This window comes from Sphaerodactylus townsendi, linkage group LG11 (assembly GCF_021028975.2).
Source record: "Sphaerodactylus townsendi isolate TG3544 linkage group LG11, MPM_Stown_v2.3, whole genome shotgun sequence".
Taxonomy (NCBI): domain Eukaryota; kingdom Metazoa; phylum Chordata; class Lepidosauria; order Squamata; family Sphaerodactylidae; genus Sphaerodactylus; species Sphaerodactylus townsendi.
The window spans coordinates 6,854,821-6,879,248 of NC_059435.1; the positions used below are offsets into that span (position 1 = coordinate 6,854,821).

Consider the following 24,428-nt stretch of genomic DNA (forward strand, 5'->3'; position numbering starts at 1 on the left):
GAGGGGGGAGCGGTTGGCGCAGGCGCAGTGAGACATCGGTGTTGGCTGGTTCGGCGGCCGCTTCCTTCTCGGTGAGGGGAAACCGGCCCGTTTACAGCGGCCGCTTCGTAGCCCCGAAAGAGAAGAGAAAGAAGAGGGAGCGCCTGTGGGGGTGAGCAGGGGCGGGCCCTGTGAAAGCGCTTCCCCTTCCTTAGCGCCGGGGCCCGCACCAACTACTCCGACCGGGTTGGGGGGGGGGGGCAGATGGACGCCCCTCACGCTCCTCCGTATGACATGAAACTGGCCCGTCGTGAAGAAAAGTTACTCAGCCTCATTTTCCTGGGCGTGTTCCGAGAGGGGCGTCTTTCCTCTAATTCACAGGTGTCAAATTCGCGGCCCTCCAGATGTCATGGACTACAGTTCCCGTCATCCCCTGCCAGCATGATGCTGAGGGATGACTACCTAATGCTAATTAGACCTGATGCTTTGGCAGGAGGATGACGGGAACTGTAGTCCACCTTGACATCCCCCAGGAGGGCCGCGAGTTTGAGCACCTGTGCTCTCAATGATTGGAGCCTGAGTGCTGGCAGGGGATGACGGGAACTGTAGTCCATGACATCTGGAGGGCCGCGAGTTTGACACCTGTGCTCTAATGATTGGAGCCTGATGCTGGCAGGGGATGACGGGAACTGTAGTCCATGGACATCTGGAGGGCCGCTGAGAGTCGATTGACACCTTGTGCTCTAATGATTGGACCCTGATGCTGGCAGCAGGGGATGACCAAAGGAACTGTAGTCCATGGAGCATCTGGAGGGTCATGAGATTTTGACACCTGTGCTCCCTAATGATTGCCCCGGGGCCTGATGCTGGCAGGGATGACAGGGAACTGTAGTAGTCCATGACATCCCTGGAGGGCCGCGAAGTTTGGACATCTCTGTGCTCATGAATAGAGTTGGAGCCCTGATGCTGCAGCAGGGGACTGACGGGAACTGTGGTCCATGGCGACATCTGTGGAGGAGCCGCGAAGTTTGCAGCCACCTGTGCTCTAATCGGATTGGAGCCCTGATGCCTGGCAGGGGATGCACGCAGGAACTGTAGTCCATGACATCTGGAGGGCCGCTGTAAGGTTTGACACCCAGTTTGTCTCTGAATCGATTGGAGCCTGGATGCTGGCAGGGGATGACAGGGAACCGTAGTCCATGACATCTACAGAGGAGGGGCCTTGAAGTTTGACACCTGGTGCTCTGAATGATTGGGAGCCCTGGATGCTGGCAGGGGATGACGGGAACTGTAGCCCATGACATCTGGAGGGTCGCTGAAGCCGACACCTGCATTCCAATCATTGGAGCCTGATGGGGCAGGGGATGACGGAACTGTAGTCCACATGACACTCTGGGAGGGCCGTGAAGTTTGACACCTGTGCTCTCTAAATGATTGAGCCTGATGCTGGCAGGGGATAGACCAAGAACTGTAGTCCACTGCCTTGACATCTGGAGGTCTTGTGAAGTTTGACACCTGTGCTCCTAGCCTTATTGGAGCCTGAGGCTGGCAGGGATGACGGGAACTGTAGTCCACATGACATCCTGGAGGGCCTTGAGTTTGACACCTGTGCTCTAATGATTGGAGCCTGATGCTGGCAGAGAGGGAGGGGAGGGAGGAAGGGGGGGAGGGATGACGACGGGAACTGTAGTCCATGACATCTGGAGGGTCATTGGGGAGGTTTGACACTCCAGCTCCTAATGATTGGAGCCTGATGCTGGTAGGGATGACGGGAACTGTAGTCCATGATATCTGCTGAGGGCCGCGAGTTTGACACCTGGTGCTCCTAATCAGATTTGGAGCCCTGATGCTGGCAGTGGGATGATCTGGGAACTGTAGTCCATGAGCATCTGGAGGGCCGGAGTTTGACACCTGTGCTCCTAGAGAATTATTGGAGCCTGATGCTGGCAGGGGATGACGGGAACTGTAGTCCACATGACATCTGGAGGGCCGCGAGTTTGACACCTGTGCTCTAATTATTGGAGCCTGATGCTGGCAGGGGATGACGGGAACTGTAGTCCATGACATCTGGAGGGCCGCGAGTTTGACACCTGTGCTCTAATGATTGGAGCCTGATGCTGGCAGGGGATGACGGGAACTGTAGTCCATGACATCTGGAGGGCCGTGAGTTTGACACCTGTGCTCTAATGATTGGAGCCTGATGCTGGCAGGGGATGACGGGAACTGTAGTCCATGACATCTGGAGGGCGTCAGCGAAGTTTGACACCTGTGCTCTAATGATTGGAGCCTGATGCTGGCAGGGGATGACGGGAACTGTAGTCCATGACATCTGGAGGGCCGCGAGTTTGACACCTGTGCTCTAATGATTGGAGCCTGATGCTGGCAGGGGATGACGGGAACTGTAGTCCATGACATCTGGAGGGCCGCGAGTTTGACACCTGTGCTCTAATGATTGGAGCCTGATGCTGGCAGGGGATGACGGGAACTGTAGTCCATGACATCTGGAGGGCCGTGAGTTTGACACCTGTGCTCTAATTATTGGAGCCTGATGCTGGCAGGGGATGACGGGAACTGTAGTCCATGACATCTGGAGGGCCTTGAAGTTTGACACCTGTGCTCTAATGATTGGAGCCTGATGCTGGCAGGGGATGACGGGAACTGTAGTCCATGACATCTGGAGGGCCGCGAGTTTGACACCTGTGCTCTAATGATTGGAGCCTGATGCTGGCAGGGGATGACAGGAACTGTAGTCCATGACATCTGGAGGGCCGCGAGTTTGACACCTGTGCTCTAATGATTGGAGCCTGATGCTGGCAGGGGATGACGGGAACTGTAGTCCATGACATCTGGAGGGCCGCGAGTTTTGACACCTATGATCTAATTATTGGATCCTGATGCTGGCGAGGGATGACGGGAGCTGTAGTCCTAGACATCAGAAGGGCCATGAAGTTTGACACCTGTGCTCTAATGATTGGAGCCTGATGCTGGCAGGGGATGACGGGAACTGTAGTCCATGACATCTGGAGGGCCGCGAGTTTGACACCTGTGCTCTAATTATTGGAGCCTGATGCTGGCAGGGGATGACGGGAACTGTAGTCCATGACATCTGGAGGGCCGCGAGTTTGACACCTGTGCTCTAATGATTGGAGCCTGATGCTGGCAGGGGATGACGGGAACTGTAGTCCATGACATCTGGAGGGCCGCGAGTTTGACACCTGTGCTCTAATGATTGGAGCCTGATGCTGGCAGGGGATGACGGGGACTGTAGTCCATGACATCTGGAGGGCCGCGAGTTTGACACCTGTGCTCTAATGATTGGAGCCTGATGCTGGCAGGGGATGACGGGAACTGTAGTCCATGACATCTGGAGGGCCGTGAGTTTGACACCTGTGCTCTAATTATTGGAGCCTGATGCTGGCAGGGGATGACGGGAACTGTAGTCCATGACATCTGGAGGGCCGTGAGTTTGACACCTGTGCTCTAATTATTGGAGCCTGATGCTGGCAGGGGATGACGGGAACTGTAGTCCATGACATCTGGAGGGCCGCGAGTTTGACACCTGTGCTCTAATTATTGGAGCCTGATGCTGGCAGGGGATGACGGGAACTGTAGTCCATGACATCTGGAGGGCTTTGAAGTTTGACACCTGTGCTCTAATGATTGGAGCCTGATGCTGGCAGGGGATGATGGGAACTGTAGTCCATGACATCTGGAGGGCCGCGAGTTTGACACCTGTGCTCTAATGATTGGAGCCTGATGCTGGCAGGGGATGACGGGAACTGTAGTCCATGACATCTGGAGGGCCGCGAGTTTGACACCTGTGCTCTAATGATTGGAGCCTGATGCTGGCAGGGGATGACGGGAACTGTAGTCCATGACATCTGGAGGGCCGCGAGTTTGACACCTGTGCTCTAATGATTGGAGCCTGATGCTGGCAGGGGATGACGGGAACTGTAGTCCATGACATCTGGAGGGCCGCGAGTTTGACACCTGTGCTCTAATGATTGGAGCCTGATGCTGGCAGGGGATGATCGGGAACTGTAGTCCACTTGTGACATCCCAGGAGGGTCAGCAGTTTGACACTCCAGTGCTCTACCTATTGGAGCCTGATGCTGGCAGGGGATGACGGGAACTATGTAGTCCATTTGACATCTGAGAGGGCCGCCGATGAAGTTTGACACACTGTGCTCTAATTATTGGAGCCACTGATGCTGGCAGGGGATGACTGGGAACTGTAGTCCCACTTGACATCTGGAGGGCCGCTGAGTTTGACACCTGGTGCTCTAATGATTGGAGCCTCGAGATGCTGGCAGGGATGACAGGAACTGTGAGTCCATGACATCTTGAGGGCCGCGAGTTTGACTTACCTTGTGCTCCTAATGATTGGAGCCCTGATGCTGGCAGAGATGACAGTGGAACTGTAGGTCCACACACCTGGAGGGTCGCTGAAGTTTGACACTCCAGTTTCTAATGATTGAGCCTGAGGCGCTGGCAGGGATGACGGAACTGTAGTCCATGACATCTTGGAGGGCCGCCAGAAGTTTGACACCCTGTGCCTCCCTAATGATTGGAGCCTGATGCTGGCAGGGGATGACGGGAACTTTGTAGTCCCACTTGACATCTCTGGAGGGACCTTGAGTTTGACACACCTGTGCTCCTAAATGATTGGAGGAGCCTGATGCTGGCTTGAGGGGACCAATGACCAGGGAACTGTAGTCCATGACATCTGGAGGGCCGCGAAGTTTGACACCTGTTAGCTCTACATGATTGGAGCCTGATGCTGGCAGGGGATGACGGGAACTGTAGTCCATGACAACTGGCGGGCCGCTGAAGTTTGACACCTGTGCTCTAATGATTGGAGCCTGATGCTGGCAGGGGATGACGCAGGGAACTGTAGTCCATGACATCTGGAGGGCCGCGAGCTCTGACACCTGTGCTCTTAATGATTTGGAGCCTGATGCTGTAGCAGGGGATGACCGGTGGAACTGTATAGATCCATATGACATCTGGAGGGCCGCGAGTTTGACACCTGTGCTCTAATGATTGGAGCCCTGATGCTGGCAGGGGATGACCAGGGAACTGTAGTCCACATGACATCTGGAGGGCCGCGAAGTTTGGACACACCTGTGCTCTAATGATTGGAGCCTGATGCTGGCAGGGGATGACGGGAACTGTAGTCCATGACATCTGGAGGGTCAGCGAAGTTTTGACACCTGTGCTCTAGTCAATGATTGGAGCCCTGATGCTGGCAGGGGATGACGGAACTGGTAGTCCCACATTGACATCTGGAGGGCCATGAAGTTTGACACCTGTGCTCTAATTAGTTGGAGCCTGATGCTGGCAGGGGATGACGGGAACTGCAGTCCACTTGACATCTGGAGGGGTCACGCTGAAGTTTGACACCTGTGCGCTCTAATGATTGCGGAGCCTGATGCTGGCAGGGGATGACGGGAACTTCTGTAAGTCCATGACATCTGGAGGGCCGCTGAAGTTTGACACCACCTGTGCTCTAATGATTGGAGCCTGATGCTGGCAGGGGATGACGGGAACTGTAGTCCATGACATCTGGAGGGCTGCGAGTTTGACACCTGTGCTCTAATGATTGGAGCCTGATGCTGGCAGGGGATGACGGGAACTGTAGTCCATGACATCTGGAGGGCCGCGAGTTTGACACCTGTGCTCTAATGATTGGAGCCTGCTCCCCCCCCCCCCGCAGTCCGGAGTGGTGCAGCCCGCCTCAATGCCCAGGACCTGTGTGTGTGTGTGTGTGTGTGTGTGTGTGTGTGTGTGTGTGTGTGTGTGTGTGAGAGAGAGAGAGAGAGAGAGAGAGAGAGAGAGAATCCCTTCGAGAAAGGAGGCTTCGCGAGGGGTCCCTTCCCCGTCCGCCGCGTGATGCTTTCGACTGAGCTTGCGCCAGTCGCGCTCTTTCTCTTGGCCTGCCTCGCAGGGTTGTTGTGAGGGTACAGTGAGGAAGGGTGGAATTTGCACGTGAAAGCCGGGCTAGAAAGTTCGATGCCCCAGCCACCCACCCTGGGGAGAAATGGGTGGAGGGGACTGAGCATCTGGTCGTGGCCCACCCACCCTGGGGGAGACGGAGTTGCTGTGCATTTTGAATACGCACACACGTGTGTATGGGAGGCCAGCTCTCACCTGCGTGTGGGTCATTGCAAAAGCATTATAGCCAGAGTGCTTTATGAACCCTTAATATGTAGTGCTTCCTTAATATGTAGTGTCACGTCTCAGTAACTCTGTGAGCTTGAAAATTATTCATGTGAGTTATTTATTTATATTTATTTATTTATTATATTTATATACCGCCCTCCCCCAAAAGGCTCAGGGCAGATCTAACGTGTTCACAACAGACTCACGGTGACCCCGTAGGATTTTGAAGGCAAGAGAGACGTTTAGAGCTGGTTTGCCATTGCCTGCCTCCCAAGTAGGTTGAGAGAGTTTTGAGAGAGCTGTGACTCGCCCTGCTGTCACCCTGGAGTCTTCCTGTGGAGTTGTGGGGAATCAGACCCAGTTCTCCGGATTAGTGTCTGCTGCTCTTAACCACTACACCTTGCTGGCTCTCAAGAACAATACAGTTGTGGTTAATCATTTATGAGGACTTCTGATTCTAAGAGAATGTTACAACTGGTAGCCACACAGACACCAAGAATCAGAAGTTGCCATATGTGTCCTTGCATATATATTCTTGGATAAGGTGACCAGATTTTCACCTTTTTTGACCAGGATGCCGGCACGGACACGGCCGCAGGAGCGCACTGCCTTTTGGGGCGCTCCCCGGTTTCCCGCCCTGTCACTGGGAGCGCCCCAGAAGGCAGTGCGGCAGCGCGGGAGGCTGTGACAGGGTGGGAAAAGGGGAGCACCCCAGAAGGCAGTGTGGCAGCCTTCCAAAAATCGGGAGATTGGAAAAAACCTGCGGGATGCGGGACAAATTGCTTAAAAGCGTGACTATCCCACCAAAAGCGGGACGTCTGGTCACTATGTTCTTGGGCTGGTAGTGGAATGAACTCAAGCCTCAGTGTTATAGTGCTTCACCTGGGATTATGTAGGTTTGAGTCCAGAGACACCTAAAAATCAATAAGATTGTTAGGGCTTTGGCTCTTGAAAACGCATACCCTGAACATTTGTTGGTCTCTGAGGTGCTGCTGGATTTGAATCTAGCTTCTCTATGCAGACCAACATGGCAACCCTCTGAAACTACCTTGGAATGTATGTGTGCTATATGTTTGTTTTTTCCCAACTATCTGCTGGATTCTAAGCTCCTTTTACATATAGAAGTGAATTTCGTTTTAAATCACTAATTGATTTTGTATTAATGGTAAAATATTAATTTTAAATGTTCAGTTATTTCTTCCAAAGACAGAATGCAGTGGTGAATTAAGTTAATATTAAAATAATAATTTAATTCCAGGATGGCTTTGCGGCTTCTTTTTCTGTTAGTGGAGTGATAAATTTTGCTCGACTCTGAAAAAGGAATTAGAGGTAAGGATCTCTCCTTCCCCCTTCCCTCCTCCCCCCACTACCTTTCATACCTTTGACTTTCACTTTTTAAAGATATTGCTATGAATATTCAGAAGCATCATGATTGCATACGCGCATTTGAAGCTGATTACCTCCTCTCTCTCTCTTTCTCACTCTCTCTCTCTCATATAAGATAGCAGTCTTGTCTTCTTTCATTTGTTTTTTTCTGATAGAAGAGATGCCATTGCAGAAATGAGATGAAGGTGAAAATAGCAAGCTGTGTGGGGGAACCAATTTTAAAAAATCTGTTTGGGAGAAAGCTCTTTGAATACCTTTTACTCCTAGGCAGTTCAGTCAGGAGAACCTCACATTTGTATTTAGATGTGAACACCTTGGAAACATGATCAACAGCCAGTAGACCCGTTTCTCTTTGTGTCGATGCCTGTTGGCATAATTGGGGAGGTGGAAGGGCCATCATCTGACTTATGGTGACCCATAGTGGGGCTTTTCAAGGCAAGAAACATTCACTGGAGGTTTGCCATTGCCTGCCTCTGCAGAACAACCCTGGAGGTCTAAATACCTTTTTTTAGACCTTGTTTAGACCTTTGAAGGTCTAAAAAACATCTAAATACTTGCCATGGTCAGACTGAGAGTGTGTGACTGGCTCAAGGCCATCGTGCAAATTTTGATAGCATAGTGGGGATTCAAACCTGGTTTCCCAGGTGTCAGTCCAACAGCTTAACCCCTACACCAAGATTATTCTCACGCAGATGTGTACAGAGCAGCATCTGTGTGCATTGTCTAGAACTGAATGAGAATGTGAAAAAGGAGGAATGAAAGGGAAGCCAGTTATGACTAGAAAGGGGCAGAAAAGGAGAAGTCGCAAGGGAAGCCAGTAGATGGTGCGGCAGTAAGGATTGGGCAGTCCAAGGGAAGGCCCTTGAAGGAAGGGGAGATAGAGAATGCTGGGGCCAAGGGAAAAGAAATAGAGCCAAGGGAAATGGCAATTGGTTTTACCCACCCACTCAGTTATATTGTCTACGTTAAGAGCCATGTTCTCATACAAATTCCCACTATTTGGTGAGCATATTTCTGAGTGTTCATGGCATTGTGGTGATAGTGTATTAGTTTCCAAGTGTACAGGTAACAATATTGGATATCTAAGAGTTCTCTTCTTCCAATTCTAAGGTTTGTCCATGAATAATCTAAATGACCCTCCAAATTGGAACATCCACCCCAACGCCAGGGACGATGGAGGCCATGGAAGCAAATGGAATTATGCTCTGTTGGTCCCAATGCTGGGACTGGCTGCCTTCCGTAAGTCACATTTGGAATAAAAGTAGAACTGCTTAGAATTTATGGGCTGTACTAACCTGGGAGGAATTAGCACAAAGAGATCTCATTTTGTTTTGTCTCGCAAATCCTTAGAAATGTTTGTTTTTTTTAAATTGCATTCTGCCTTTAACTGCACTTGAATTGACTCACAAAACAACCATTAGATATCCTCAGACATTTAAACAGAATACAAACCTCTGAGCAAAGTCACCTGTAGAACAGCCTGGGATCAGATCCTTGTCAGATTGTCTGATCCTTAACCTCCTGTTATTAAAATACAAAACAAGGGGGCGATCTAAGATCTTTGCTGCCTTTCTGGACCTGAAAAGTGCCTTTGGTTCAGTTGTAAGAGACTTGCTGTGGCTTAAGTTAACAGAGATGGGGATCGATGTTAGATTATTACTACTTATTAAATCTCTCTATTCAAACACAACCTGCCAGATAAAATGTACAAACTCTGGAGACCTAACTCCTAAGATTCCCGTCGTGACAGGTGTTAAGCAAGGCTGTGTATTGGCCCCAGTCTTGTTTAACTTATTCATTAATGATTTGGTACAAGATGTTGTGTCACTTCGATGTTAATGCACACACAGCCCAGTTCTTTCAAACAAACCCGTACCACTCCTACTTTATGCTGATGACGTGATACTGATCCTCTTCATAGATCTCAAAGTGGGCCTTAAAAGGCTCCTTAGAAAAACTATGGAGTACTGTACATCTAACTTCCTGTCCTTAAACCCAGAAAAATCAAAAATTGTCATCTTTTCTAATGTATTTAAGCCTTCTAGATGGCTTATTAATGGGGTTAAGGTCGAACACTCCAAGTCCTTTAAATATCTAGGCCTAACCGTCCATCATAAAGCCACATGGGCCAGACATAGAGATATTGCTGTAAAAGGAAGTTATCACACTGCTTCAGCAGTGGTAAAGTTTTTTCACACCAGGGGAAGGGGGTATGTCCCAGCAGCTCTAAAGGTTTTCAACTCCAAGGTAGTTCAGCAACTTCTCTATGGAGTTCCCTTATGGATAACTGCATGGAACAATTCTGTTGAAAGAACACAATCTGGCTTCCTCTATAAAATACTCGGATTACCACACTCTGTACCATTAAAAAAAACAGCCTGGGAAAACCAAAATCCATAGCCTTCAAACAGGAGGTAGCGTGGCAGCCTTACGCAGCCTTACGCAAGTGTTCAGCCTTACGCAGTTTCTGGACCCTAACTAGAAAAAAAATATTGATCATATATTTTCTGGAAGCTTATTCCACAGGGAGGGTAATACCATTCAGAAGGCTGAAGCTGTGACTGATCTGCCCAGAAAAAAAGCTAACTTCAGGGGGAAACATTGAATTGACCCCAAGTTGGCAGGCAGGCACACCTAATGGGTCAAAGCAGTTGTGACAGATTTCTTGGGAATTACACACAGCTGCGCGGAATTTTCTCTCCATTGCATCACGGTGTCCTGCCAAGCACCCTGCACTGGGGCTCCCAGTGAGAAATTAAAAGAGGGAAAACTGGATGAGCATAACCCACACAAGTTTCAACAGATACAAATGGAGGTAAAAATTACAGGCTCAAGAATGGTTTCTTTTTAAAGTGAACAGGAACAGTATTTATTCAGTAAAACACACACAACTGAGATAACTGTAAACACTTAACTAGGAGTTGTGGAACACTAGGGTTTAAACAGGATGTGCCTCATGAAAACTTGCTCTAAAAGAAGAAGAAGAAGAAGAGTTTGGGTTTATATCCCCCCTTTCTCTCCTGCAGGAGACTCAAGGGGCTTACAATCTCCTTGCCCTTCCCCCCTCACAACAAACACCCTGTGAGGTAGATGGGGCTGAGAGAGCTCCGAGAAGCTGTGACTAGCCCAAGGTCACCCAGCTGGCGTGTGTGGGAGTGCACAGGCTAATTTGAATTCCCCACATAAGCCTCCACAGCTCAGGTGGCAGAGCTGGGAATCAAACCCGGTTCCTCCAGATTAGATACACGAGCTCTTGACCTCCTACGCCACTGCAGGTTTATAGCAACGTGGTGCCCTGCTGAAGCTGAGTTGCCTTTCAGGCCCAGCCAAGCCCTGCTGGCCTCCTGAAACGCCTCCATTGCCTCAGGCAGGGAAGCTGAACCAAACCTTCCCTAAATCTCTCATGCACACTCCTGTTAGGCAAGCATGTGATTCTGGGGTTTAAAAATCTATTTTTTCCAAACCGCCTCCCCCAGTGCTTATCTTACCATCTGATTTGCAGCACTGCTTTGATTGATTTATTCCACAGGGAATAAGTCTTTAGGACACATTTCCGTAATGCTGCCGCAGTCGCCCTTCACAGATCCCTGTGAATCTGAGCTCATTGCAGCAGCTATCTAAGATAGTTAAGTGGTTGTATTTCTTGATGGGGGTTATTTTGAAAGTGTTGACAGAACCTTTGTTTGATAGCTAGATTCAAGTCCTGTAGCACATGAGAGAGGAACAAGATTTTTAGGAGTCAAAGGCTCATTCCGCACATGCAAAACAATGCACTTTCAAACTGCTTTCAGTGCTCTTTGAAGTTGTGTGGAATAGCAAAATCCACTTGCAAACAGTTGTGAAAGTGGTTTGAAAACGCATTATTTTGCGTGTGCGGAAGGGGCCAAAGTCAGATCCAAGGGAGCTTCAACTCTTGAAAAGCCCCATCCTGAGAATCTTGCTGGTCTCGAAAGTGCTAATGGACTCAGACCTAACTGTTCTTCTGCAGGCCAACACAGCTACTCTCTTGCAAATGATGCATCAGTATTTCTCATGAAGGGTTGCTTTGCATTTGACTTAAATGTGTGGATTGTGTCTCGTACTTTGCAGGTTGGATCTGGTCCAGAGAGTCTCAGAAAGAGATAGAAAAAGAGAAAAAGCATTTCTATCGAAAACTGTCAACAATACAGAGAGAGCTGGAGTCTAAATATCGTGACATCATTACCGAAAATCGCCGTTCTGTTGCTCACTTAGAGTTGGAACTGGAAAAAGAACGGAACAGGACGTCGAGTTACCGTGAAGCCCTCGTCTCTCAGAGCCGTAAGCTGGTGGAGGAAAGAAGAACCCTGGAAAAAGAACATGCCCGACTGGATCAAGAAAAAAAGGTCCTGCAGCGCTCTGGAGCCGCTGGTGCTTTGTACCAGAGTTGTCTGGAGAAAGAAGTGCTGTGGCAAAAGAGAGCCAGCGCTTTGCTCAAAGAGTTTGAGGAAATTCTCACGGAAAGGCAGGAGATCTACTGCAGCCTTGTGCTGCCGAGAACCCGGCGACTGGAAATCGAGAAGAATCTGCTCATTAAAGCAGCGACTGATCCCATCGCTTTGGACTTGGGAATGGAGACGGGCTTGAAAGATATTTTCAGGCACGACACCTATTGCAGCAACTTGTTAAACACGAATAAACGTCGAAACGGAAGGCTGATGTGGCTGTACCTCCAGTACTGGGAATTGTCTGTGGAGCTTAAGAAGTTCAAGAGGGTAGAGAAGACCTTGTTGGAAAATTAACGACTGAAGAAGAAGAAGAAGAGTTTGGATTTATATCCCCCCTTTCCTGCAGGAGACTCAAAGGGGCTTACAATCTCCTTGCCCTTCCCCCCTCACCACAAACACCCTGTGAGGTAGGTGGGGCTGAGAGAGCTCAGAAGAACTGTGACTAGCCCAAGGTCACCCAGCTGGCGTGTGTGGGAGTGTACAGGCTAATCTGAATTCCCCAGAGAAGCCTCCACAGCTCAGGCGGCAGAGCTGGGAATCGAACCCGGTTCCTCCAGATTAGATACACGAGCTCTTAACCTCCTACGCCACTGCTGCTCCTGAACTGAAACCATCAGCCATCCGTTTCAGTATCAGGTACAAGTAGAAGAAGGGTTTGGATTTTTTTATCCCGCCTTTCTCTCCCGCAAGGAGACTCAAGGCAGCTGACAAACTCCTGTCCCTTCCTCTCCTCACATCAGACATCTTGCGAGGTTCCTGGTGCCGGGAGAGTTCTGAGAGAACTGTGATTGGCCCAAGGTCACCCAGCAGGCATGTAAGAGTGGGGAAACAAATGTGGTTCGTCAGATGAGAGTCCGCCACTCACGTGGAGGAGTGGGAAATCAAACCCTTTTCTCCAGATTAAAGTTCGCCTGCTCTTAAGCACCATACCACGCTGTCTCCTCTGATATACATATTGATTTTCTGTGCTATTGTACCACAGCTGTTAGTCACCTTCTTCTTACGTGTCTTCTCACGTGTCACTGCCGCTTCCTTTGAATGGCCACGATGAGATAGCACTGTGATGCTGTGTGATCGTTCAGTGATTCTGCCTTTATTTGGTGAGGCTGCTGGATTTAAAAGGTTTGCACTTCAAGATCCCATCACCCGCATGGCAGCCCTCTTTTTGGGGGGAACGTTTTTCACTCTGCTTGGAAGCCGCTATTCTTTCATCGATCTTCGTCGGTTGTTGTGCCAACTAGTTTGTGCTCTAGTTGTTATGCGCACTGGACAAAAATGTTGCCTCGCTGGGATTATGTGGAAACAAAATGGACATGACAATTGCTGGGAAAATGGTTTGTGAACTTTCTGATAACCTGGTGAGACCTCCGAGGGTCATACGTTTTCTTAGCTCCCTGGAAATAAGTCATTTTCTATGTTTCTGTTCCTATCCTTTGTTCTGTTTTCTTGCTATCAGATCAGGACAGTGATGGGAAATAAACATAGCTATAAATGGGAGGCATGGCGACAGGGAAATACATTTGGGTAATAAAGGCTGCAGATCAAATTCAAAAACAACTTTCCCCCTTTTTAAAATACTATGATTTTAAAAAAATTATTTATTCCAATCACCCTCTCCCTACAGTGAACTTGGGGTGATTTCAATATATTCAAATACAATAAATGCAAATACAACACAAATACAAATAAATGCAAGAAATAGAACAATTAAACTGATTAAAACCCCAACTTAACAGCAAATTAGAACAGTAACCAGAGACCACTGGAAACAAAGCAGCCTTGCGTTCCCTACAGAATGCTGGATAGATCCCGTTGGGCACAAACCGCCCCGGGGAGCTGATTTCAAGAGAGACTGGAAACGCCCTTTCCCTGGAGGTTGCCAAGTGGGCAGTTGGTGGGCCCTGCCATGATGATCATACTGGGGGAAGCGGTCGCAGCTGAGGCTGAAGGAGCCCCCTTTGAAACATAGCCACATCCTTCTAATCCTCTACCCCACAAGTATTACATCCCAGCTGGCCTTTCAGCTTCACTTAGGAACCCTTTCAGTCTTTCAATGCTTGTAGTCAGTTGAATCAAACTACCTTGGCATCTTCCGAGGCATTCTGCTCATCCTCTCAGGCCCTTTCCGGCCTATCTGTACTCCTGATTTCTGTCTGAGGGAATCCTCCTTGCCTTTAGCTTCTCATCCATCCAGCTTTCTGAAGTTCTCGGCTTGTACTTCTGCTGACCACCTCCCTTCCTTCCAGCTGCCTGTCCGGAGGGAGCACACGCTCCCACTCTTTTCCTTCTTTTCTCTTGTACGCTGGCTCAGGAAGGCACCTACCAATCAACTGCTGACAATTGCCAGGCCTCGTTCTGATTTTTTAAAAAAAAATTATTGTATCATTTGAGTATTACATTTTATATTGATGCTTTTCTTCATTTGTTTTCAAACAATACATTTTCCCCTTTTTTCCCCTCCCTCTATATTTTTCATAGTTTTGTCAAACAAACAGCAGTAAGTTCATTCTTTGTAGTCTTTTCTCCCATTTCTCCTCATTGACTCCTGTCATCCTTGCGCAGGGGCCATGCTAATCTTCTCTGTATCGTTCCGATTTTAGTATATGTGCTGCCAAAGCGAGCACGGCCTCATTCTGATTGGCCCCTGTGTTGTCCAGCAGTATTCTATGATCCTCATGTTGTCTCCTCCAGTTGAAACCGCATTCTAAACCGGAAACCTTAGTGGCCCTAGTTAATTTCCCCTTACCATCAGTGGCTCGGTCAAGCCAACAGACAAGTCATCCATTGTATCATTTCAAAACCATCATGTTCTCTGCAAATAAACAAAGCAAAGGTTTTGCACCACCATATTCTCTTGCTTGATAGTGGGGCTAAAGGGTTAGCTAAATCTAAACATGGTCAGATTCTTTTTTGCCCTCAGGCTCAGCAGTTTGTTTGAGTATCAGGGCACATCTGCAGAGAATATGAAGTAGTAATCAAGCAGCACCCCCGTGCAAGTGCAGAGTGTTTCTTACTAATACTGACTAGCCACAGCAAGTTCCCTTTTTATAAAGGGCCACCTTTCTGGAACTCCTCCATGTGGCCAGGCAGAGCAGCTGCTATAAACAATAAGAGTTGCCTTCCTTTTGTATCACAAGTGCTTGATATACACTAGTAACTTTTGTAAACTTGTATTGTTGAAGGTTTTCACGGCCAGAATCAACTGGCTGTTGTGGGGTTTTGTGAGCAGTGTGTCCATGGTCTGGTAGTTTTTGCTCCTAACAGCCCGGAAGATCCACAACAGCCATTTTGTAATCTTTTTTGGAAGGTTGATGTAAGGCCTTTCATCCAAGGGAAAAATGTTCCTTTCCTCCTTAATGTCTATGTGAAGTTTTGCATGTTGGCATTCCCTATTCAAACTGTTCGCAGCTGAACAAATATTCAGATGACCACAAAAAAGCAAAAAAAAAAAAAGGCTAGTGTGTAACTGAGATTACAGCCAGGACAGTATATAGTCATAAAGAAAATGATCCAAATTAGATTTGAAGAAAGCTACTGGTACTGCCACCATTTGTCCTTTTCTGTATACTAGAACTTTCTGGTATGTTCAGATTGGAAACTGAAATTTCAGCTTCCGATTTTGCTTTTTCTGATTTTATGTTTAAAACCTAGCTATCAGATATACAGGTGTAAGGTGGCATTGGTACATCACTCTGGCCCCTTCCACCCATGCAGAATAATGCCCTTTCAATTCACTTTCATTTGCAAGTGGATTTTGCTGTTCCGCACAGTGAAATCCAGCTGTACAGTGCATTGAAAGTTGGTTGAAAGTGCATTATTCTGCACGTGCAGAATAAGGTTACCTTATATACTCACGTATAAGTCTACTTTTTCAGCACATTTTTTGGGCTGAAAAAGGCCCCCCTGGACTTATACGCAAGTGAGGGTCCACTTAATTCTTGTGTGGCGTTCCCCCTCTCCCGTCTTCGCTCTCTCCTGCCTTCTTCTCTGCCTTCCCCCTTTTAACTGCTTTCTCTGCCTCTCTTTCGCTCTCCTCTGCCTTCTTCTTTGCCTCCCCCCTTTTAGCCGCTTCCTCTGCCTTCCCCCTTTCAACCTCTTTTTCTGCCTCTGCCTTCTTCTCGGCGGGTGACAGCCGGTTGACCTGGGTGAGCTGGACAAGCTGTGGGATGGAGAGGTCGGTGGCAGAGACCTTGGGATTGGTGAAATGGAGGGTAGGTGGCAGAGACTCCCAAATAGTGCCCAACAGTATCTATTTGTATTTTTGAAATTTACCAGTAGCTGCTGCATTTCCCACCCTAGACTTATACTCGAGTCAATAAGTTTTCCCAGTTTTTTGTGGTAAAATTAGGTGCCTCAACTTATATTCGGGTCGACTTATACACAAGTATATATGGTACACCCACAAACTATCATGCGGCAACTTTTTCAACGGCAGCCAGAGGCGATTCAGACACAGTTGAAACCCTACAGATCATGAAGTAGTTATACCTATTTATCCTTTAGCCCTCCAAAATGTGATTATTGTCATTCTAGAGTTTGTTGAAATTCAGATTTTACCAAATAATGCAAAAACTAAATCATGTACTTGTTCAGATCTGTTGACTTATATTATAAAAAAACGAGTGGAAGTTGCCTTCTTTCCAGTGACAGGAACCAAGATCATGCAAGTGTTCTGTAGGCTGTCACAGTGTCATTTAAAAGGCCGTGGGAAGTACAGCCAGGAATGTGTTTAATTTGACATTTCTATTATTATTTAGTTAGTCTATCGCACCTCTCCAGAGACCTGGTCAAGGTAGTGCACAAAGTTAAAAAATAAATATAGTATAACCAATATATAGTGTTTCTCACGATATAGATTGTTTTTGTTGCCCAGGGAAGCCAATACATCAAAAATGCAGGTAAAATCTCTCAGAATATCAAATACCCTGTTTCCCTGAATATAAGACATCCCCTGAAAATAAGACGTAGTAGAGGTTTTGCTGAAGTGCAAAATATAAGGCATCCCCCGAAAGTAAGAGGTAGCAAAGTTTTTGTTTGGAAGCATGCCCGACGAACAGAACACAGAAAAATAAGACATCCCCTGAAAATAAGACATAGCGCATCTTTGGGAGCAAAAATTAATATAAGGCACTGTCTTATTTTCGGGGAAACACGGTAAAAAAATATGTGTTGGTCTAGTTACTGGTACCAAAAATTACCGTATATACTCGTGTATAAGTCGACCCGCATATAAGTCGAGGCACCTAATTTTACCACAAAAAACTGGGAAAACTTATTGACTCGCGTATAAGTCGAGGGTGGGAAATGCAGCATCAATTGAGGCATCAGTAGGTTAAATGTTTTTGAATATTTATTTCAAAGAAAAACAGTAAACTGGCTCTGTAAGTGGAAAAGAGGGTCAACAAGAACAATACGGTATCAACAATAACTTAAAAAGTACAAAAACCTTAGCTCAACCAGCAACTAAGCTAAAACACAAGAGTTAAAATCCTTCAAAACTGGATTCCTCATCATCATCTGTATGTCCAAATGTAACTCAACTTAGATTTTAAGAGGGATATTATCAGAAATGGAAAATCTACTATTAGCTTCCATTGTAAACAATGGGGGATGGGGCACCCTTTTGGGGATCAATAACTTTGGATCCCCTGACCCAAACTTCACCAAAACTGGCTGGTATCATAAGGAGACTCTCCTGATGAGACCAGCCAGGTTTGGTGAAGTTTGGTTCAGAGGATCGAAAGTTATGGACCCTCAAAAGGGTAGCCCCATCTACTAATATCTCCCATTGAAAACAATGGGGAATGGGGCACCTCCTTTGGGGGTCCATAACTTTGGACCCCCTGAACCAAACTTTACCGAACTTGGCTGGTATCATCAGGGGTGTCTTTTGAGGGTACCCTGAAAATTTGGTGTCGCTAGCATCAAAACTGCGCCCCCTGCTGGCCGGCAAAGTAAAAACACACACAAAAATTTAATGACCCGCATATAAGTCGAGGGGAGCTTTTTCAGCATTAAAAATGTGCTGAAAAATTCGACTTATACATGAGTATATACGGTATTACGATCTCTGGCAGCAAAAAGGAAAGATTTACAGTAGTCTTAATGGTTCAGGATCTTCCCTGGCTAAAGCCAGAACTGAGAAAAGCCCGCGCAAAACCCAGTAATTAAAACAGCTTGCACCCCCACCCACCCCATCCTGGGAAAGCGCGCCCAAAAGTAAGTGTCAGGAAGATAACATACGATGGTCAGGCAGTGACCTTGAACACCACCTCATACTGCATAACATTCTACATTCTACAGAAACAGTGAAGAGGCAGTTAGAAATGCATTGGACCCATTCCACCTCCCCCCCAGTGCATGGAAACAGCCGCAGAAGCAAAATCCCCAAGTTCTGAGCTACTGGAGTTTCTGTCAGTTGCCAGACCAAAAGCCCAATTCATCTCTTTCAGCCTGTCAGCTTTTTGCAGAGTTTCGTTGTCCTTCATTCCATCTGACTAAGAGAAAAGATATGGTAGCTGTGGGAATCTTCTCTGTCTTGTCGAAGGCTTTCACAGCTGGACTCAACTGGTTGTGGTGGGTTTTCCGGGCTGTGTGGCCGTGGTCTGGTGGATCTTGTTCCTAATGTTTTGCCTGCATCTGTGGCTGGCATCTTCAGAGGTGTATCACAGAGGGAAGTCTGTTATTGCTTACCAGTTGGGCGGCGGTCTCCTTGCTCATCCGTCGGTCGCTTGGTCGACGTAGAGAAGGCTCTTCCGTGCCGGAATGGAGTTTTTCTGCTGTGTCCTGAAAAGGCATGGGTATTTGGGATTATTTCCAATATCAGGTATTACGATCTCTGGCAGCAAAAAGGAAAGATTTACCACCTAAACCACAAAGGGATTTTCACAGACACCCATCCAAATCCGGGCATATAGAGAGGTTATTGGAAGGCTTACCGGCAAGGGCAAGTTGACCAGTTTCGATAACATGGATCGCCAGTCTTTCTCATGGATCGCCAGTCTTTCCCGCAACGGGAGAGCAGGCGGCCCCGAGCAGGCCAACGCTGCCGCCTCCCCCTCTGCCTGAAGAAGAAGGCAAGCACCTTCTTCCTCGGGCAAAGAGGGGTTCCCTGCTCGAGGTCGCCTGCTCCCGCGCCGCGAGAGCAGGCGGCCCCAAGCAGGCCAATGCTGCCGCCTCCCCCTCTGCCTGAAGAAGAAGGCAAGCACCTTCTCCCTCGGGCAGAGGGGGTTCCGTGCTCCGCGTCCAAGGCTAAAGGAAGAAGGCAGGGCATTACACCTAGCTAAGGTGATTGCTCTACGCCACCGGGCCTCAACCAGGAGATAAAGGTACTGGGCTACAATTAATCTATCCACAGGTATTCCCAGAGAGATCGGGGAACGCATGGAATTCAACCTAAGGAGAGTTCTGGCTTAATGTCAGAATCCCAAAAACACACACAAACTCCTGTTGAAGAACAGTAGTCTTAATGGTTCAGGATCTTCCCTGGCTAAAGCCAGAACTGAGAAAAGCCCGCGCAAAACCCAGTAATTAAAACAGCTTGCACCCCCCCCCCCCCCCATCCTGGGAAAGCGCGCCCAAAAGTAAGTGTCAGGAAGATAACATACGATGGTCAGGCAGTGACCTTGAACACCACCTTGTACTGCATAACATTCTACATTCTACAGAAACAGTGAAGAGACAGTTAGAAATGCATTGGACCCATTCCACCTCCCCCCAGTGCATGGAAACAGCCGCAGAAGCAAAATCCCCAAGTTCTGAGCTACTGGAGTTTCTGTCAGTTGCCAGACCAAAAGCCCAATTCATCTCTTTCAGCCTGTCAGCTTTTTGCAGAGTTTCGTTGTCCTTCATTCCATCTGACTAAGAGAAAAGATATGGTAGCTGTGGGAATCTTCTCTGTCTTGTCGAAGGCTTTCACGGGCGGACTCAACTGGTTGTGGTGGGTTTTCCGGGCTGTGTGGCCGTGGTCTGGTGGTTCTTGTTCCTAATGTTTTGCCTGCATCTGTGGCTGGCATCTTCAGAGGTGTATCACAGAGGGAAGTCTGTTATTGCTTACCAGTTGCGCGGCGGCCTCCTGGCTCATCCGTCTGTCGCTTGGTCGACGGAGAGAAGGCTCAGTGCCGGAACGGAGTTTTTCTGCTGTGTCCTGAAAAGGCATGGGTATTTGGGATTATTTCCAATATCAGGTATTACGATCTCTGGCAGCAAAAAGGAAAGATCTGTTCAGATCTGTTGACTTATATAATAAAAAAACTAGTGGAAGTTGCCTTCTTTCCAGTGATAGGAACCAAGATCATGCAAGCATTCTGTAGGCTGTCACAGTGTCATTTAAAAGGCCGTGGGAAGTACAGCCAGGAATGGGTTTAATTTGAGATGTCTATATCACCTCTCCAGAGACCTGGTCAAGGTAGTGCACAAAGTTAAAAAATAAATATAGTATAACCAGTATACTGTGTTTCTCACGGTATAGATTGCCCAGGGAAGCCAATACATCAAAAATGCTGGTAAAATCTCTCAGAATAACAAATAAAAAATATGTGTTGGTCTAGTTACTGGTACCAAAAATTAGCTGAATAAAAGTGGAATGCTAAAAAGGACCTCAGATCTGAGTCATGGAAAAGTGGGCCCATGAAATAAATGTTTGGTACAATATAGAAGTATGTGTATTATATTGTATATAGGTGTTTCAGGACATTTTGAGCTTAATCCAGTCTTGAGAGTGACGGGCATGCTGAATTGGTCATGTCACTGGAGTCTGTCTTGATTTTCTTTTCATTGGTTTGGATTGAACTCCAACACATGTCGGTTGGATCACCACACCAACATCAAAAATTCCCAGAAAAACATCAGCTTTTATTATATTGCGTATATGTGTTTCCAGAAAAATGTATATTAGAACAAAACTTATATTAGCACAACACCCAAATTACAAAAACAGATGGTGATTCAGCTACAGTCTTTTTGAAAGATAGAACTACGGCTACTACCGCAAAAAGTAGCTGAGGACTTTCAAGATAGTGTTCAACTTCAATTGTATTTAAGAAGCAGAACAGGACATCGGCCTAGAATTTCAACAGGATATTGGCCTGTTCCTGTTTTGGCATAAGCCTTTAATCATGAAGTTAAGAAACAAATACGAAGAGATACAATATATGTCTGCTCAAGTAATTATCAACACTTGTAAACAAACTGCTAAGATGTAAAAGCAAAATCTGGACATTTTTGCAAAGCACCTGTACTGAAATCCTTTTCTTAGTGCCTTGCGGGGGGAGGGGGGGGGGTGTTGGTTGGAAATTAGGTGTGTTTCCCAGAACTACAGAGGGTCATTTCAATTTTGCAAAAGAAGTTTGTTTCCCAGTCAAGTTTATTCCGTTTTTCAGTAGATTTCTAAATATTATTTATAGAAAGAGAATAATAGAAGATCACTCAGTAGCAAAAATATTTTTCAAAAGATACAGGACATGTTTTATGGATTAAAATTTTTGTCAGTAAATCACTTCTTCCTGTGCCATCTTCCATGTTTCTGCCACCTGTGGAACTCTAGCTAGACCCTTTTGTGTTTCGTTCCTGTTGGCTTCGGGTTCTTTGGGTTGGGTGAATATATGTTTTTGCTTCCTTTGCTGTAATCATGTTGAAATAAATTATTATGACATAACAAAATATGGGCCTCTCAGGTGCTTTGGCTGTGGGAGTTAACTTTGTCTGTGCCAGATACGTAGCAGTGCGCCTCTTTAATACAATAACACTCTTGCCATTTATATAGTACTATTCACATCCATTCTTCTTGTAATAACTACTGGTGTTGCTTCCGTATTGGAGATGGGTTGGAGCCTGGAGCAAAGCAAGGTGACATCCAAACTGTGGACTTTTGATTTGTAGTTCAATGAACTGTCATCTCGTTTGTGAACAGTAGCTAGGCAATGATGCAGAGATTCAGTGTACTCGGCACCCAAGTCCCCCTCTTGATGTGTACTTCCAGAGCCTAGTTAACTGGGGTTGCTAGCAACTGTGCAGAAGGTCTATCGCAGTGATGGCGAACCTATGGCATGGGTGCCAGAGGTGGCACTCGGAGCCCTCTCTGTGGGCACGCACACACAGAGTTCGTCATGTGGGGGGTGGAAAATCACCCCCCCCACACACACACACATCTAGGCTGGCCTGGGCCACTGAGCACGACATGCACCGTGGTGACCAGGGAGGATTCAGCTGGCAGACCTGGTGCCTGTGGTCCAGGTGGCTTCTGCCCGGGGCGGCCGAGGAGGCAGAGATGCTAGAGAGGCACAGAGCAGTGCACCCGGAGTTGCTGGAGGCTAGAGCAGGCTGGCCCCTGCTCAAGCGGGTGGGAAGAGGGAGCCAACCTGTTTTTTCTAAACTAAAACCTCACCATTCAGGTTAAATTGCCGGGTTGGCACTTTGGGATAAATAACTGGAGTTTGGGTTGCAATTTGGGCACTCGGTCTTAAAAAGGTTTGCCATCACTGGTCTATCGGCTCCCTGCAATCAAGTCAACTGTCTTCATTTCTTTAAATACTTTGCTTAATGCCCCCAGTCTTCACCAGCTGCACCGTAAGTGCATTTATTAACATTTGTTACTTTTGCCTGTCTCGTCCCTTCCCTCATTGGTTCCCCTCCCCTCATTATTTTTGAGCGTGAGATCTGTTATCTTTGCTTGTGTGGAGCATTCGCACAGCCCAGAAAACATCCTCTGCGGATTGTTCCAGAAGGTAGCAGGTAGCACAGCTTGATTTGAGTCTGGTAGCATCTTAGAAACCAACCAGACTAGGGGACCTTTGACTCTCAAACCTATTCCCCCAAAACCTTGTTGTGGGTCTCTAAAGTGTTACTGGACTCACTCAAATCTAGTTGTCCTCTGTAGAGTATAGCACAGTGATGGTGAACCTTTTCGAGACCAAGTGCCTAAATTGCAACCCAAAACCCACTTATCGCAAAGTGCCAACACGGCAATTTAACCTGAATACTGAGGTTTTAGAAAAAACAGTTGGCTCTGAGGTGTGCGTTACTCAGGAGTAAGCTTGGTAGTAGTCAGTGGCTTTGCTTTGAAGCAACTGTGTAACTCTTCCAACGGGTGAATTACGACCCTAGGAGGCTTTACTCAGAAGCAAGCCCCATTGCCAGCAACCGAGCTTACTCCCAGGTATAGGATCGTGCTTTAGTTCTTTGCATGGAAATCAGTGGGGTTTAACAGCGCTTAACAGGGTTACCTACACTGCTTCCCCAAAACTAGGTCTTAGGTTTAATGCTAATAATCGAGCCCAACGGCCCAGGCCAGCCTAGATGGGGTGGGGGGACCCTGTTTGCGCATGCCCACAGAGAGGGCTCTGAGTGCCACCTCTGGCCCCCGTGCCATAGATTCGCCACCACTGGTATAGCATAATGTCAGGCCTGCACCATACTCAGCCTGGCATCTCACACGTCCACATGGCCACAGCTGACCCAGCCATTATCAGCGCCCGAGGGTGGAAAGGTTTTCTTCGCCTGCAAAGTAACTACTAGTGAGTAGTGCTTAACATTCCTCCTTATCTGCAACTTCCCGAAGGGGGGGGGGGTGCGCGCCTGTCTCACAACAATGTCTTTGTTCTCACCATCTTTCTCACATTGATGTTTTGGGAATGCGAGGGAGGGGGGATTATGGGTTGAGCAATGGTGCAATGTTCAGATATATCCTGGGGTTCAGGGAGCAAAGCAATAGCTTTGGCTGTCTAAATCTCGGGCTGACACAGTTCCAATAAAGCTCTTGAGACTTTCCTGAATCTTGTTTGCCGACTGGAGTAGCAGACCCTGACACATGAATTCTCTCCTGTTTTAGCTTCCCTTCTAGCATTTGGCCATGCAACTCGGGTAGTCTCGCAAACCAAAAACTTCTGAATGGATATTCATTGAACGCTAATGTTGCAGTACAGACATATCAACAAAGAGCAGGATTTCAAAAGTTAAGTGCTCTAGAATGGTTTCTGTTTACTTCTACCTTGGTTACCTCACTGGAACAACAAACATCTCTGAATATAGCTTCAGAAACCTGAAGCCGTACCCCTGGTGCTCAACTCTGCCAGTTGGAAGACAGCTCCGTGTGGGCTGGTCATTGACCGTAATCAGAGGTGGGATCCAGCAGGTTCTCTCCAGTTCCCGAGAGTGGGTTACTAATTATTTGTGTGTGCCGAGAGGGGGTTACTAATTGGGTCCGCTTTTCCGCCTCCACGCCCTCGCCTCCCCGAGAGGCATCCTGCCTTTGAACGTGAAGGTTCCATATGGCAATTGCGACTAATAATGTAACTCCCTGAACTGGGCTAATCCCTTTCAGGTCCTGCAATTCATTGATTCTCAGCCTTTCGTACCTTTTATCTCACCAGTCTCTATCAAAGAACCTGTGTGTTTCACCCTTGCTGTGTTCAGATTTGTGAGTTGGGGCATTTTCTA

At 47.4% G+C, this 24,428-nt stretch overlaps 1 protein-coding gene, 1 long non-coding RNA gene and 1 other non-coding gene across 4 annotated transcripts; 1 reads left to right on the top strand and 2 right to left on the bottom strand.

Moving 5' to 3' along the window:
- Positions 1-14: 14 nt before the first annotated feature.
- CCDC127 (coiled-coil domain containing 127) lies at positions 15-24,201 on the top strand. 2 transcript variants are annotated; one of them, XM_048510397.1, is made up of 5 exons: positions 15-151; positions 7,400-7,470; positions 8,638-8,766; positions 11,617-12,400; positions 23,821-24,201. In XM_048510397.1, the coding sequence occupies exons 3-4, from the start codon at positions 8,646-8,648 to the stop codon at positions 12,285-12,287; spliced, it is 792 nt and encodes a 263-aa protein (XP_048366354.1). In that variant the 5' UTR covers positions 15-151; positions 7,400-7,470; positions 8,638-8,645; the 3' UTR covers positions 12,288-12,400; positions 23,821-24,201. The 2 variants fall into 2 exon arrangements, with proteins under 2 accessions (XP_048366354.1, XP_048366355.1); XM_048510398.1 differs by lacking the exon at positions 7,400-7,470.
- On the bottom strand, positions 13,584-22,012 carry LOC125440529. Its single transcript, XR_007245720.1, has 2 exons — positions 20,050-22,012; positions 13,584-14,805 (listed from the first exon to the last, which is right to left on the bottom strand). It is a non-coding gene; the product is annotated as an uncharacterized LOC125440529 (long non-coding RNA).
- On the bottom strand, positions 14,508-14,617 carry LOC125441387. The gene has a single exon (XR_007245843.1). It is a non-coding gene; the product is annotated as a U6 spliceosomal RNA (small nuclear RNA).
- Positions 24,202-24,428: the final 227 nt, after the last annotated feature.